The sequence below is a fragment of the Cygnus olor genome, chromosome 15 (genome assembly GCF_009769625.2).
Source record: "Cygnus olor isolate bCygOlo1 chromosome 15, bCygOlo1.pri.v2, whole genome shotgun sequence".
Taxonomy (NCBI): Eukaryota; Metazoa; Chordata; class Aves; order Anseriformes; family Anatidae; genus Cygnus; species Cygnus olor.
Window position 1 is genome coordinate 5,128,309 of NC_049183.1, and position 13,857 is coordinate 5,142,165.

The 13,857-nt window shown below is 57.2% G+C and overlaps 1 protein-coding gene across 14 annotated transcripts in view; it reads left to right on the plus strand.

Annotated features, from left to right (window-relative positions):
* LOC121078304 (ankyrin repeat and fibronectin type-III domain-containing protein 1-like) overlaps positions 1-13,857 on the plus strand; it is a 216,402-nt gene that overhangs the window by 115,787 nt on the left and 86,758 nt on the right. The window contains exon 1 of one of the 14 annotated variants that reach the window (XM_040574330.1): positions 419-469. The exons of the other annotated variants lie outside the window; for them this stretch is intronic. Coding sequence (XP_040430264.1) covers positions 434-469 — 36 coding nt within the window. The 5' untranslated portion in view covers positions 419-433. Of the gene's footprint in view, positions 1-418; positions 470-13,857 lie in introns of those variants that run through there. 14 annotated transcript variants of the gene reach the window in all.

Genomic DNA, 13,857 nt, shown 5'->3' on the forward strand with positions numbered 1-13,857 from the left:
GCTTCTGTTTCCACTTTCCTTTGCTGGTCAATGAAAACGTGGGGAAGTCTCTTGTCCTCCAGACTCTCTTGGATCTGGGTCATCAGGGGCCAGCCGGGAAACAGGAGCGCACCTTTCCCGGGGTGCGTCCACGTGCTGCGTGGGCAACATCCCCTGGGTGAGACAAAACCAGCCTTCTGGCGTTCAGAGGCGTCGCAGGACATGCAAATGTCTGAGTGGAGACGATGCACATCCCGCTGCCACTTCCTGCGGCACTTGAAGAGTTGGGGTTAGAGTGATTGATGAGTTTAATTCAGTCTGGTGTTCCCATCCGGATCTCAGCTGCTGGATTGCTCAGTGCTAACCACAATGTGAGATGGTACCCAAAAATGTCTTGCTGTGAAGATGGAGAACCAAATTTATCCAGACAATCAGTGTCTCGCATGTGAAAGCAATGTGTGCTTTGCTGTGCTCTGCTTGCTGCGCGTGGGTAAGCAACCTGCCTTTCCTGCATTTGATGATGCCTCTGATACAAGAGGTGAATGAGAATGAAACTAATTGCTCGGTTATTATTTTTGCTAGGTAGCTGCAGGATAATTAAAAAATTTGTTCTCGGTATAATGTGTAACTACCTCGCTCTCCCAGGTAATGATCTAAGCGGGCACCTCCCTGCCTTAGACTCTGGTACTATTCAGGGCAGCTTGCAAAGTACAAGACTTTATGTTAACTTAAAAATTGGTAAAGATGAATATTCCTTAAATCCCTCGGATTTCAAATGCAGTTATGCTCGGTAGCACTGCAGTGCCTTTCATCGGAGGAGCACTGAGCAGGCATCAGGAGCCGAGGCAGCTGAAGCCCTTGCCCTCCTTGTGAGAAGGCGCGTCCCCACGGCGCAGGCAGGAGCAGGGGAAGGGAGGGAAACGCTCCGAAGGGGTTCAGCAGCTACGGGGGTGGGATCTGCCTCCAGCTCCCGAGGGCACGGCTTAGCTCAGTGGTTGCAGCAGGAGGGGAGCGGAGTCAGCAAATAGAGAAGGTAAAAATAATTCCAGGTTCAAGCAGAAATTATTAATGCTGCGCTCTGGATGTAGGCTTATCCTCACGGCTCTTGAGGCTTTTGAGGATGCTCTGCATCGCCCTGAGTGGGCTGAGGCTTGCTGGCTGGTGATGGCCACATTTGTACCTCCTTACACCCGCTTCCAACCTCCCGCCCCCATGGGGGTGCTTTGGGAATCACACAGGGGTGGACCAGAGGAAGCCCTGCGTGGTCTCCCTGCTGCCGTCGAGTGGGTGCTCAGCTCGGAGCAGTCGGTGTTGGCTGCTGGGAGACACCCCTGCACTTTTTGCCGATCCGGCGGTGACAGCGGAAGCTTTCTCTGCAAAACAGCTTCCCATCAGAAACTCACCCATTCGTTTTTGGAATGACCTCATACAAAGGTCCGATTGGGCTTTGCATTTCTTTTTCATCTCCTCAAACATCTGCCCAGATTCTCATCCAGAGGTATCAGACAGTGACAGCTACATTCCCCAAAAAGGGATGCGAGCCCTGTCTCCAGTGTCGCAGGAACCTGAGCACAAATTGTCGGGAGCCCCAGAATGAAGGAGGACAGGATGACTGAGGGCAGGTAATGGAGGCAGACCTCCCTCCTGCTAAATGAATACTTTGAAACCGGCTCTGGCTGGGCAGGGAAATGAGTCAGCTCCGTGATTAGCACTGGGTCTGTATGAACCCAAGTGATGGTTTTCCTTGCACCGTGTGGGACACTGCAGCCGGTGGGGTCGGGGCGTCCCAGCCAGCGCTGTGCCTGCAGCATGTGCCCGAGGCCCCTGCACGTCAGAGGTCACCAGAGGGAGAAGCGATCTCAGGGTGAACCTTGCTTGCTGGTAGAAAAGATGGTTATTTATATTGGCCACCAATCACCTTTTTTTTTTTGCCGAAAAGCACACGGGAGAAGCGAGTCCAACAAGCTGACCTCTCTTGGTGCTCAGGATGAAGTGTAATAGGGTTGGAGCTGCCTGGCAGGAGCCTGGAGAATTTCAGCCTTATTCTGCATTTCCCTCTTAGTTTTCAGCTGAGGTTCCAAAGCACTTTACAAATCATAGGCAATTTGTCCTTTTACTGCCCCTCTCAGGCTTGCAAATGCTATTTTCCTTTGCCACATAAGCAAGCCTGTGCATGGAGAAGCTGCTCAGCCTGTGCAGACGCGAGCGGTGTGGCCGAGGCTGGAAGAGCGTTTATCCAAGTCCCAGTTCCAAGTTCTCCTTTCTCTGCTCTTTCTGCTGGATTTGGGTGCATGGTTCTCCATGAATGACAGTGAAGGCAAAATAACTGCAGAAACAAATGCCGTTAAAGCAAGGTCTCATTTCTGGGGTCAGAGGGAGGGGGACTGGCATCGGTAGAAACAGGTAGCTCAAAGTGAGGCCACGGCCGACCTTCTCCCTGGCTGCCCTGTCCGCTCCCGTCCGGAAAGCGTGGTGGCAGACACGGAGTCAGCCCTGGAGACAGGGATTTTGGAGATGAAGATGTTTTAACGAGGCTCGGATAGTTGCTTTGTGCTGAAGCACAGCGGCATGGGTCCCAGCCAAGCTTCAAATCTGCTCCTGGTGTCAGGGTTTATGAATTGCTGTTATTTTGAGAGGTCGCTTTGTACATTTAATAGGTGTGTGATTGATCCTGGTGCCCAGAAGATTCGCTCTTTTCATCGGGTCATTTTTTATTTATAACCTAAAGCAGCTGGACTTTTCACCCCGGAGGGAGTCGAGGTCCTGCAGTGGCGCTGGGGCGGTGGCAGAGACGGGTCCCTCTGCGGTCCCTGCCAGGGAGCTGTGGCTCGGGGAGGCTGTGGGGCACCGGGGGCCTCTCCCCGGGGGGGTCGCAGCAGGACCCGAGCCCAGTGCGCGGGGACCTCTCGGCCTGGTGCAGCCTCTGCAGCGCAGCTGTGGAGAAGGGCCCAGAGGGGTGGCACTTGCGAGGAGCCTGCCGTCCCAGAGGGACCTCCTCCCTCCCTCCCCACCCGTCTGTCAGCTAAAAAGCAGCTTTTGGGGGTCTTCCGACCGTAGGAGGACTCCGGCTGGTGGTGGTGTGGAGAGAGGGCAGGAGTGGTGTGCCTGAGCGTGCGCACGGCTCGGTTAGCTGCGTGGTGTCCAACGCCGCCAACTCCCCCTCACCTGAGGCCTAATCAGCTATCTCTTTAATGAGGGCTGCCTCGTGCCTCGGTCAGCTAATTAAAGAGACCATGCCAGTAAGCCATGGCACCAGGTTGACGGTAGGGAGCTTTTCTGAGCAGGATGCAAAGGGAAGAGGGATCACGCTGGCAGCAGCTGCTTGGCTGGGGGCCCTGTACATTCAGCTCACCCCCGCGGAGCTACTGGAAATGGAATATCAGGTTTTAAAACCAGTTATAAATACAAACGCGGGAGCTGATGCAACCCTGGCAGACGAAAGCGAGGTGTTTAGAAATGGGAGACTCCGGCGGGGCCGAGGGCCGCCCCGCTCCCCCCTGCTGCGTAACCCGAGGCAGCCCCCGCCGCGGCCGCCCCCGCAGCCCAGCTTCTTGCGGGACTGGGGACCGGTGACAGAGAGGGGACGCTTCTCCCAGCGAGGTGCAAAACCTGCTCCGCTCACTCCCTGTGATAAGACGGAACACGCGAATGTTTCCCGTGCTAGATGACATCTGTTAGGACTTCCCCTGCCCCAAAGGGGAGAGCTCAAGGCCGTGGCTGCTCTGCCCCTCGGAAGGTGCCATGGCCCATGGGCAGGTTTGCTGGACCTGGGTAGCATCGATAGCAATGCTGCGTCCCAGGCAGCAGCTGCCTGTCTTCCTGGGGCCTATGGCTGCTCCAGAAACCCCATTGTGTTTGATGGAAATAGTATCTTGGTCTGTCCCGGGACAAAGCTCTGTGCTCCCAAGATCTCCATGGATTTATACAGGCTGAGTCCCTCGTGCAGTAACCTCCCCCAGTTGGTTCAAAAAAAAAACAAAAAAAAAAAACAAAAAAAAAATGTATTACGAATAGATCTTTGTTTGGAATTCAGTAAAGATATTTGCACCTGCTGAAGAATATTTCAGGCTGGTGTAGAAGAAACACAGAAAAGACTGTCAAGAGAATAAACTCTGCAGGTTTCCAAATAATTTGTCGAGCAGCCCATTAGTTTGATACCTGTGAAGTTCCTTGTAGGACTTTCCCACAAGGCATTTAACAGTGCACAAAGAAGCTCTCCAAAGAAATGCGTTTAATAAGGTAGGAGGAAACAGAAGTGCTCGTGCGTAGGAGTCGCTGCCTCTCGGCTTGGTGCTGGCGCCCGGTGTGAGCCCAGCTCCCCTCCCTGTGCGCAGGACCAGGCGCTGGCTGCGCGTTTCAATCTCTCCTGCTTTGCTGTGCACCACGAGGTTTTGTTTCTTTACAGCAGATACTCCATGAAAAGAGAATGTGGCACTGGCCCCCGAGTTTGTATAAAACAAAACGCAAAATCTACTGTGCTCGCAGCCCAAACCCTCCCCCCCTGCGCTCTGTGTGCGTTTGTCTTATAATTCCTCCCTGAGCTTTCGAATACTTCAGCCACGTTTTGTCACGTCTGGGAGGTCTCGGGTGCCACCCTGTGTGTCACCCTGCATTGTCACCTGTGTGTCAGCCCGTGCTGGGGAGACCTCGGCAGTGCTGGTGTGCTTCACGTCAGCACTGTTGCGAGGAGCTCGCCCTGTACACGTGGATCCTTGCAGGTCAGCATCCTGCGTCAGCAGCCAGGTGCCATCGGGCAGGGTACGTGCCACCTGTCCCATCCCGTCCCTGTGCTGCAGTGCTCTGGGCAGAGCTGCACACCCGCTCCAGACCTCCTTCCCTGCTGGGGAAACGGCACGTGCTGGCGCTGCCACCGCAGAGCTGGAGGCAGCATCCCCGCGTGCCGTGCCCCCCCAGCTCTGTCCTCCAATTCTCTGCCTGGCTGCACTGCCTGCTAGCCGGGCCAAACAGACGCGCTAAGGCAGGTGAGGCATGTGTAGTTGCTCTGGCATTTTAAAGCCCTGCACGACCTAAATCTCCTCTGACCCTAGGTGGGAGCCACAGTGCTCAAGCCCCTTGTGCTCACATCTCGCTCAGCTGGTGCCTGCAGCCGGCGGGATCGAGCGGGAGCTGGGACACGGCTGTGCAGCCCTCCCTGTGCGGCTGTGGCCGTGCACCGAGCCCTTCAGGCATCGTGCCAGAGCAGCGTGTACCCCGCGCGCCCTTAGCCTCCCTCCTCCTCCTCCTCACCTCCTGCCCGTCCCTCTGCCACCTCATCTGGCTGGGGAGAGCCACGTGAAGCCAGCCCCGCAGCGTCTCCTGGCACGCAGGAGGAACACCAGCAGCGGCACGCTGGGGAGGAGCTGGCACGGCTCAGCCTGCAGGAGCGCCTTGGGTTGAAGGCAGCAATGCTGCCCTCACCTCGGGTCCTCCGGGGTGCTGCTCCCCCCGGGGTCACGCTGCTCCCCCTCCCCAGCAGGGGGGGGTCCCCTCACTCTCCCTTCCTTAGCTGGGGGACTGCTTTGCACGCCAGCAGTTTGCTCAGGGATCTCGGCTGGCTTCAGGGAAAATCTCAGCTTACTGGTGGTGACGCGGTCCCGGTGGTGTTTTTCGGGCAGAGGTCTGGGAACCCCTGTGTCAGCAGACAGCTTACCATGTTGCTTGGTGTTCCTTGCAATGGTGGTCAAACAGAAACCCAGCTCTGGGGTGGGACAGAGGGCCTGCAAGGGGCCAAAACTAGCAGCTACCCCTGCTCTGCATCTGCTCTCCCCCAGGACATGCTGTCTCCTCTGCTGGTTCTCTCCGCCCCTTGGGGTTTTGGTAAATCTCTTAATTTGTCTCTCAGCTTTCCATTCTCTTGACCCAACTTTTCACTTTCTCGGTTGTGTTGCAGTTGTTGCCTGGTCCTTCCTCCCGCTGTCAGCTCGGCGGGGGATCCCCGGGCTATTGGAGCGGGGTGCTGCTCCCCGGGGCTGATGTGTGAAATTGCCTCTCCAGTCTTCTTCCTGGGCTTGTCCAGCCAGAGCGGGACATGTTAGGGACCTGGCCTAACAGGGACAGACTGTATCTTTGTCACAGCTCAGCTATTTTCTGGCGAGCTTGCTTTGTTCCTGCACTGGCTTTGCCAGGGAGAGGGACATCAGAGGCTCCCCTGCAGGGCCGCTGGTGGGGAAGGGATTCAGTTGTGGAGTGCCTGCGGACAGATCGGATCATCCAGTTCAAAGGTAAGAGATGCCTGTTCTCTGGAGACAGTTCAAAAAGCTCAGAACTGCATCCAAACCTCAGATATCTGACCTTTGTTATAAGCGCTCTGCCCCTCTGCAAGGACACAGGGTCCCCTTCCCCATCAGCTCGGTGCTCGGGAGGGAGGGAGCCCACCAGGACCCAGCCAAGTGCCCGGGGGCTGCTGTGGCACGGCTGGGATCCGACCCAGGTCCCCCTGACCTGACTGTGGCTGGTGGAGCTCCCCAGCTTGAATTTTGGCCATGTGAAGCCCTCCCTTCGGTTTTGGTGGCTTTGCTGCACTTCAGTTCACAGCAGAAGGCAGATGCGGGACAGCTGCTGGCAGGGGGAGGCACACTGAGGCATGGGAGGGGCAGACAGGTCCCGTTTAACTTTCCCATTTTATTCTATTCTGTCCCCTAAAAGAGTCACTGTCAATGGGATGTGCCAATGCTTGAGATGTGATGAATGCTTCATGCATTTGACAGAGCCTGCCCCGCAAGCACGGCCGATCCCCAGGCACGGGCTCCATCTGCCTCCTGCCCCATGGGGTTTTCACCACCAGCATCAGTGGGATCTGGGCTGGTTTCGTTAGGAGAGGGAGGAATGGAATAGGCAAATAACGCTGGAGGTTGCCCCATGCATCACTGGATGATTGGGAGGATGAAGCTGCCATGTCAGGGAGCAGGCTCGTTCCCGGGGGAGCAGACAGCAGCACCCCAGGGCTTTTTGACCCCCCCCCCCTTTCTGCGAGGCAAACAGAAGCGAGAGAGAAAACGCAAGGGGAAGCGAGGAGCCGCGTGGCAAAGGGAGGCTGCCAGCGCTCCTGCCCCGCGTGAGCTGGCGGCTCGCTGGGCCGCTGGAGACCCCAACGTGCAGCACGCGGCCGGTGGGAAACGTGGGGTTGTGGAGGGAGGGGAAGGGGCCGGGAGCAGAAGGGTGTCCCCCCGCGCTCCCCCGGCCGTCGAATGCTCGGTGAATTCCTGCAGGCTGGGCTCATGCGAGGGTATTAGCCCCGGGATGAGCTCATGCGTGAAACACGCGGGTTATTCCTGCCGTTCCGGGTCCGGGGGCACCGTTGCGGATTCCCCAGAGTTATGTGCAGTTGTCATTTCCACGCATTCCAGGGTTAACAGCCGATCGGGTTTCACTGCTCACAACCCCATTACGCGCTCAGGGCGGTTGCTCCTGACCCTGGCAAAGTGGAGTGAAATCCCTTGGCTGTCTGGCTCCTGCTTTCCCAAGTGTTTCCTTCATCCTTCCTCCTCCGCTCCTGAGGAGTTGAACCCGTTGCAGGTTCTCGTTCCCCTTCCTCGTTTCTGGTGGGACTTTTATTTACGATGCCAGCAGAAGCTTGGGGAAGTCATTGCTGGGTGGCGATGCTCGGAGGAGAGCTCTCGTGCCCTGCTGCGTGCTGTCCTGAAGGACTTGTGTGGGTCAGTGCCTCCGGTGGTGCCGCTGCTCTGCTCCCGGTGCAGGACCGCGTCGTGCCCAGCGCAAGGCAGAAAGGCAGGGAGCAGGCTGGAGCAGGCTGATTCCTCACTTTCCTTTTGTGTTTGTTTCCTCAGCTCACGGGATGACCTCGGGGAAGATGGATAGCTGAGGAAGGAGACTTGGCTGTGATCTCGGTTTATAATTTAGTCTCCAGCAGGTCGAGGACGGGACCAGCCCTGTTGCGGTGTCTGTGAGGAAGCAGAGGGTCACGTCATCTCAGCCACCGCCCTCTCGCAGCCACAGACTGCCAGGCACCGGGTGGCTGTGAACGCCTGCTGGGCCACCCGTGGCACAGGACGCTCTTCAGAGCCGGGCTTGCTCGGCTCCCAGCTCTTTTGCTGGCAAGGCAGAGCAACCAGCAGGGCCGTAACTTGCAAAAACGAGCTCCCATCGGGAGCTGGTCACTGTCCGTGTGCCACCAGGAGCTCACCTGGGGCCATGTGCCCCACCTGGAGCTCACCCGGGGGGGAGGGACCCAGCCTGCATCCCCAGGAGCACTCAGGAAAGCTCAGGTGCACCCCCAAAAGATGCAGTATGTTTAGTTGCTTCCTGAGGCCATCCCAGTTTCAAGTGGTAGCATCTGCGTGGGAGCTCTTGGCTGCACTGAAATCTGCCCTGGGGCTTCAGGGGGTTAATTTATTTCTGATTCCTCATGCAGGTCCAGCGTCCCTGGTGAGGGAGGTGGAGAGGCAAGGGGGGTGGAATCACATCTTCCCCTACCAGAACTCTCACACGGGTTATGAGGGTGAGAGACCTTGCAGGGAAGGATCAGCCCAAATTTCTGCAGGAAAGAGCATGAAAATCGTGCTGCAGGGCGCAGGTTGATGGGGCATCCATCTCCTGTGCTCCTGGTCCCCTGAGGCTGCGTGGTCTCACGCAGGGGAATGCTTGGGAAGAAAAGCATGGAAAGGTTTGACCAGCGTGTGGTTTATGGGAACCTTCTGTTCTCAAGGACGTTGAAGGTGCTCGGGTTAGTGGACAGATACTGGTCAAGTGCTCACGGAGGTGCTGGCTATCGTGCCTAAAGGCTGCACACATCCAGCCCCACGGGCTTGAAGAGCTTGCACATTCCTGGCAAGAGCATCTCAGAGGGATGGGAACTGGATTCCAGTACGCTGGTCTGAGTGTGCTTTGGATGCTCTAGGAACAATCCTTTTCTAAGAAAAATAATGCAGGATTTGCTCTCTTTTTTTTATTTTTTTTTTTTATTTTTTGAGATCTCTGTGCTGCTGGTTTGTTAGACATGAACAAGAGACATTTATAACAAGAGCCTTGGAAAAAAATTGCTGAAACTGTATATGTTGTGTGGGGCAGAGGACTCACAGTCTGACTGCTTTTATTGTTCTTTCATCTTCCGTGCTTCAGAAAGCAAAAGCTGCGGTGATTCAAGCAGAAATAAAAGGTGGTAAAGGCACTTCAGAAAAATCCCACGAGGAAAACTAAAAGAATAGATTTGTAAGCGTGGCAAGCATGTGCATGGCGCTTTCCCCATGCGCTGCAGGTGCTTAACCTGTCCTGGTTAGATAAAGGCCTTGGCAAGCTGTCCTGCCCCTCCGGGTAAGGGGCAGACTGACACGTTATTATACGTACGAGATCTGCATTACAGCTGCGTTAACGTTGTTACATGAACCTTTTTAATTTCCTGCCACTATTTTTTCTTGTGCAATATTAGTATGTCACGAGCGAAGTTTCTTTTTTATATATACACGTGTGTGTGCGTGTGTGGAGGAAGGAGGAGAACGAAGGAGGGCTGGCTAGAAAGGAGATGCCAGTCAAACCCCTGCTGGAAGAAGGATGCCAGCCTGGGACGCCTGCAGGCTGGGTCGTAACACCCTTCCAAGCCTATGGAGGGAGGAAAACGGAGAGAAAGCGCCGCTTGGGATCAAACGCGTGACTTGTGCAGGGCTGTGGCAGCTCAAATGGTCTCCTTGTTGGGCAGGAAGAGGTGGAGGGTGCTGACACAAGCGGTCACAATTAGGCCTGGCCGTAGGATGATCCTTACCTAGGGTGATGTTGACCTGGAAGCATCAGACATCAGAAAATATATATCCGGTTTGGGGCTCTCGTTCTCTTCTCATGCTGTGTTTTCAGTTACATTCAAAGGGCTAGAAACTATGCTTAATAATCATTAAAAGCAACAAGTGAGATAGTCATGTCCTGGGAGGGGTGCAGGGACTGGAGCGGGAGCTGTGAGGAAAACACCCAGTGTTGTCAGTGGCTGCTGGTTGGGCTGCGCGGCGCTGCCCTGCTCTTTGACTAATCGTGCATTATTAATCTGGAGAGCATGAAGTGTGTAATGAGCCAGATGAAAGATAAGGGGAACTGCTTTGGCGTGCCTGTCCTCCCACCCCACTGCAGGTGCTTGGGACTCTTTCCGCTGCACTCGGAAGCGTCGTAGCCTGCTGGGAGACACGGCGCTCAGCCTGGGTTATACCAGCAGCACACGGGCACGTCAAGTTTTTAGTGGCCTCATTTATCCCGCGTCCCAGCTGAGCCTGCGAGGGCCCCAGCTTCACTGGGAGGAATTCCTGGGGCACTGTCGGCCTTTCTTGGCTTGCTGCCCCACTCGGGGGGGAACCCCTGGCCTGGGGCACGAGGACAGGGACTCCCCAGTGCAGCCTCTTGGTGCGGGTCCAGATGTGCCCCCCGGGCAGGGGTCTGAGGAGGTGGCCAAGCTGCACGCCTGGCAGAGGGGCAGGAGGGAGGCTGCACCCCGTGAGGGGCTGGCGATGCTGCTGGGCACCCAGCCGGCGCTGCCTCCTGGTACCGGGGGCTCTCACGGGTTGCATCCCCTGGTGTGGGACAGTGCCTGTGTCCTAGGCAGGGAGCCAAGGGATGTTTAACCGAGGGATGGAGGAGCCCAGGCTGCGGCAGCCACGGGGGTAGCGGGGGGCACGGCACGGCCTGGCTGAGAGCGTCGGGGCTGGAACGGGGCTGGGCGAGAGCCTGGAACCTGAGGAGGGACCCGGCCCCACGGAGGGGTCGCCACGAAGGTGCCTTGTGTGGGCAGTGGGTGTGCTTGCTGCTACGTGAGCCTGTGACCTCATCACTTTCGCCGTGCGATGCAGCGTGACATCACGGTGGTGCGTCAGATCGGGAGGAGGAGGAAGAGGAGGAGGAGGAGGAGGAGGCTCCTGGCAGGCGCGAACACGCGGGAGGGGAGGGGGCTGCAGAGGGAACCCATTTAACTCGATCATAACGGAGCAACGTCAAAACCTTAGGCGGCATTAAAGATAAACTGCTGTAAATGTAATGGTTTAAAATGTTTGCTTTTATGTGACAGCTGCTTTTAAAAGCTGGCTGCTGTCCAGGCGGTGAGAGCAGGCAGGCAGCGGAGCGACGGGTCCTCCGGCAGCTCGGCGTGCCCTTCAGAGAGAGAGGCTCTGCAATGCGGAGGAGATGCATTTTTGTGGTTCTTGTGGTTCCCTGTGTTTTTTGGGGGAGGGGAAGAGGATGGCGGCTGCAGCGCGGAGCCGTGGCTCCAGCGCACCGCGGGCAGGCGACCGGCACCGGGAGGGCTCGCGCTGCCTGTGCCTGGGCGGCAGCCCCCCGAGCCGGGGCAGCCGGACCCCGATGTGTGCCGGCACTGCCCAGAGCCCCGCTGCCTGCAGTGGGATGCCACTCGGTGTCTGCTCTCCCATCTTGCCAGCGAGCCCCCCATCGCCATACGGGCTCCCGGCACCGCGGGCTGGCCAAGGTGTGCGGCCCGGGGCCGGGGTAGCCCAGGACACTGGGGTTTGGCTGCAGCCTGAAGTTTGAATGTCTGCCGCTTTGGCAAGGGGCTGCATAAAGGCATCTTTTACTCTGACAGCAAACCCATGGTGACAGCTACCGCGAGGGGCGAGATTAAAACCAGATGAACCCCTCTTTCTGCAGCGCGAGATGAGCCAGAACAGCTCCCTGGGGACTGATTGTCGGGGAAGGGCTTGGCCAGGCTCCTTCGCCCGCGCTCGCCCCGGCCCTGTCTGCAGACACGGGCACGGCACAGCCCGCACGGAGGGGCTGGGGGCACGGGGGGCAGCGTCCCCGGGAGCTCATGTGCAGCCCCACCGCGGCAGCAGCCCCGGCGGACTGGGAAAGGCGGCTTTAATTAGAAAAAGGCAGCGCGTAGTATGTGTGGCGCCTGCTTTTCAAGGGCTTTGCGTGTTGTCTTCTTTATGGGTGTGAGAATGCGGCTCACTCTCTTTTTCTTTTAGGACAAATTAAGGACACATTTCACCCATCAGGAGATGATATAAAATACGAGCAGGGAGCCAGTGTGCCTGGCGAGTGCCCTCCCCGGGCTGCCCGTCCCTGGCCCTCACACCTCCCCACGGCAGATCCTGTGCCGGGCAGGTGCTGCTGTCCCCACCTGGTGTCCCAGGGGGCTGTCACCTTCCTGCTCGTCCCTGCCAGCCCCAGCCCCGCAGCAGGGCCACTCGGGGCTCAGGGCTCCAGCAGCTGGGCTCCGATGCTGTGGGTCCCCATCCTGGGGCGCAGGCTGCAGGGACAAGCCTGCTTTTCCACCCTGCCTCTGGATGAGGCTTTTATTTTATTTTATTTTATTTTATTTTATTTTATTTTATTTTATTTTATTTTATTTTTTCATTTCACCTCATTTCATTTCATCTCATTTTATTTTTGGTCCAAACTTCCTGGGGAATCACCAGGGCCTGGAGCCTGCGCGTTTGCGTGTCAGGGGAGGAAGAGACGAGGGATAAATCCGTTTCTGTGAGGAACTTCGGTGTCGGGGTTTTGCAGCGAGTGGCTCGAACACGCCGACGGGGTCATGCAGACGGCTGCACAGCCAGCCTGGCAAAAGCCGTGGCACTTGGGGCAAGGAGAGCTCCGCTCGGCAGCGGCGCAGGGCTGCGCGGGGCGGCTGCGAGCTGGGCACCGCGGGCTGGGTTTTGGGGGGGTCGGGGCACAGGGACCCCACCTGCGGGCACAGAGGGGTCTCCGGCCCCGCTCGCTGCCGTCCAGGTCATCGTTTCAACAGGGGAGCTGTCGAAGCCTGAGAAAAAGCCCTCTGCAGCCCTCCCTCCCCCTGTGGTAATCCTTTCTGCGAGGTGGATTTAGGGATTCTCAGCGGCATTAAACGCGAATAACGAGCGAGCGGGTTCTGCACCAAATGGGAGAGGTGGGGGAGGAAACCGAATCTGGGAAATCAGTTTGTGTGCAGTGCCGTAACTGTAGCTCGGAGGGGCCCACTGCTCCGCCGTGTGTGTCTCGCTCTGCGTGCCTCTATTTTCCTCTTAATACTCGTGGACTGCTGGATTGTAACGTGACGACTTTTCAACGTCAATAATGTATTGAATAACAGCGTACGAGCTGGGGGAAGTGTTAACTCTTTCGCTAGTCTGCAGCTTGCTGCTGTGGGCCCTTCAGGGACCCCTCGGACCCGTCTGCCCCGATCCGCGGCTGGGGCTGGGGACGGTGAGAGGCAAACGTGTGCCCAAAGACGGTGGCAGAGCTGCAGCGCTGGGGAGCGGAGCCAGCAAGAGCCAGTCCGCGTGTGCCAACCCCGCACGTCCTCCCTCGGTGGCTCACCCTGATGTTCAAAACCTGGTCCCTTGTCCAAAGAGTGCCCCCGGTGCCCTGGCTGAAGGAGGGAGGACAACGTGCACCTCGTCCCTCCACGTGTGCTGCTGGCAGACTGGTCTATGCGAGGCGCTGTGTGCCATCCTCTGCAGGGTGGGGGGTGAGCAAGGCCAGTTTTACTGTTAAATGGCTTAATTAACTTGGAGTTTCTCAGTGTATTCATGTTAAACGGTACGGCATTACTTGCTGCTGAAATTTGGTGAATGTCTGATTTTTTCCCTGCCCTCGCGACCGAGGAGCAGCGTTGAGGACTGCTGTAAGTGGGTGTTCTGGGGTTCTCCTACACCCAGCCCAGGAGGTGTCTGTGCTCAGCTCGCACCACTTCCCATTTCACACGTCCTGCCTCTCGGTCCTTGCCAACATTACCTGTTCACCAGGACAGCCACCATTTCCCCTTATTAGCTACACTCAGTGTTGTCTTTCTGTCGGCAAGATAAACCTTGTGTCTGCAGATCTTGGGGCTGTTTTGTCCCCACCGATCGTATGAGGCTGCACAGCCCCGAGGTGTGAGATGCCGAATGCGTGCACGTGAGGACACGGGGGCTTTTCAGTGTGTAAAACCGAGGTGGTGCCACCCAGAGCGGT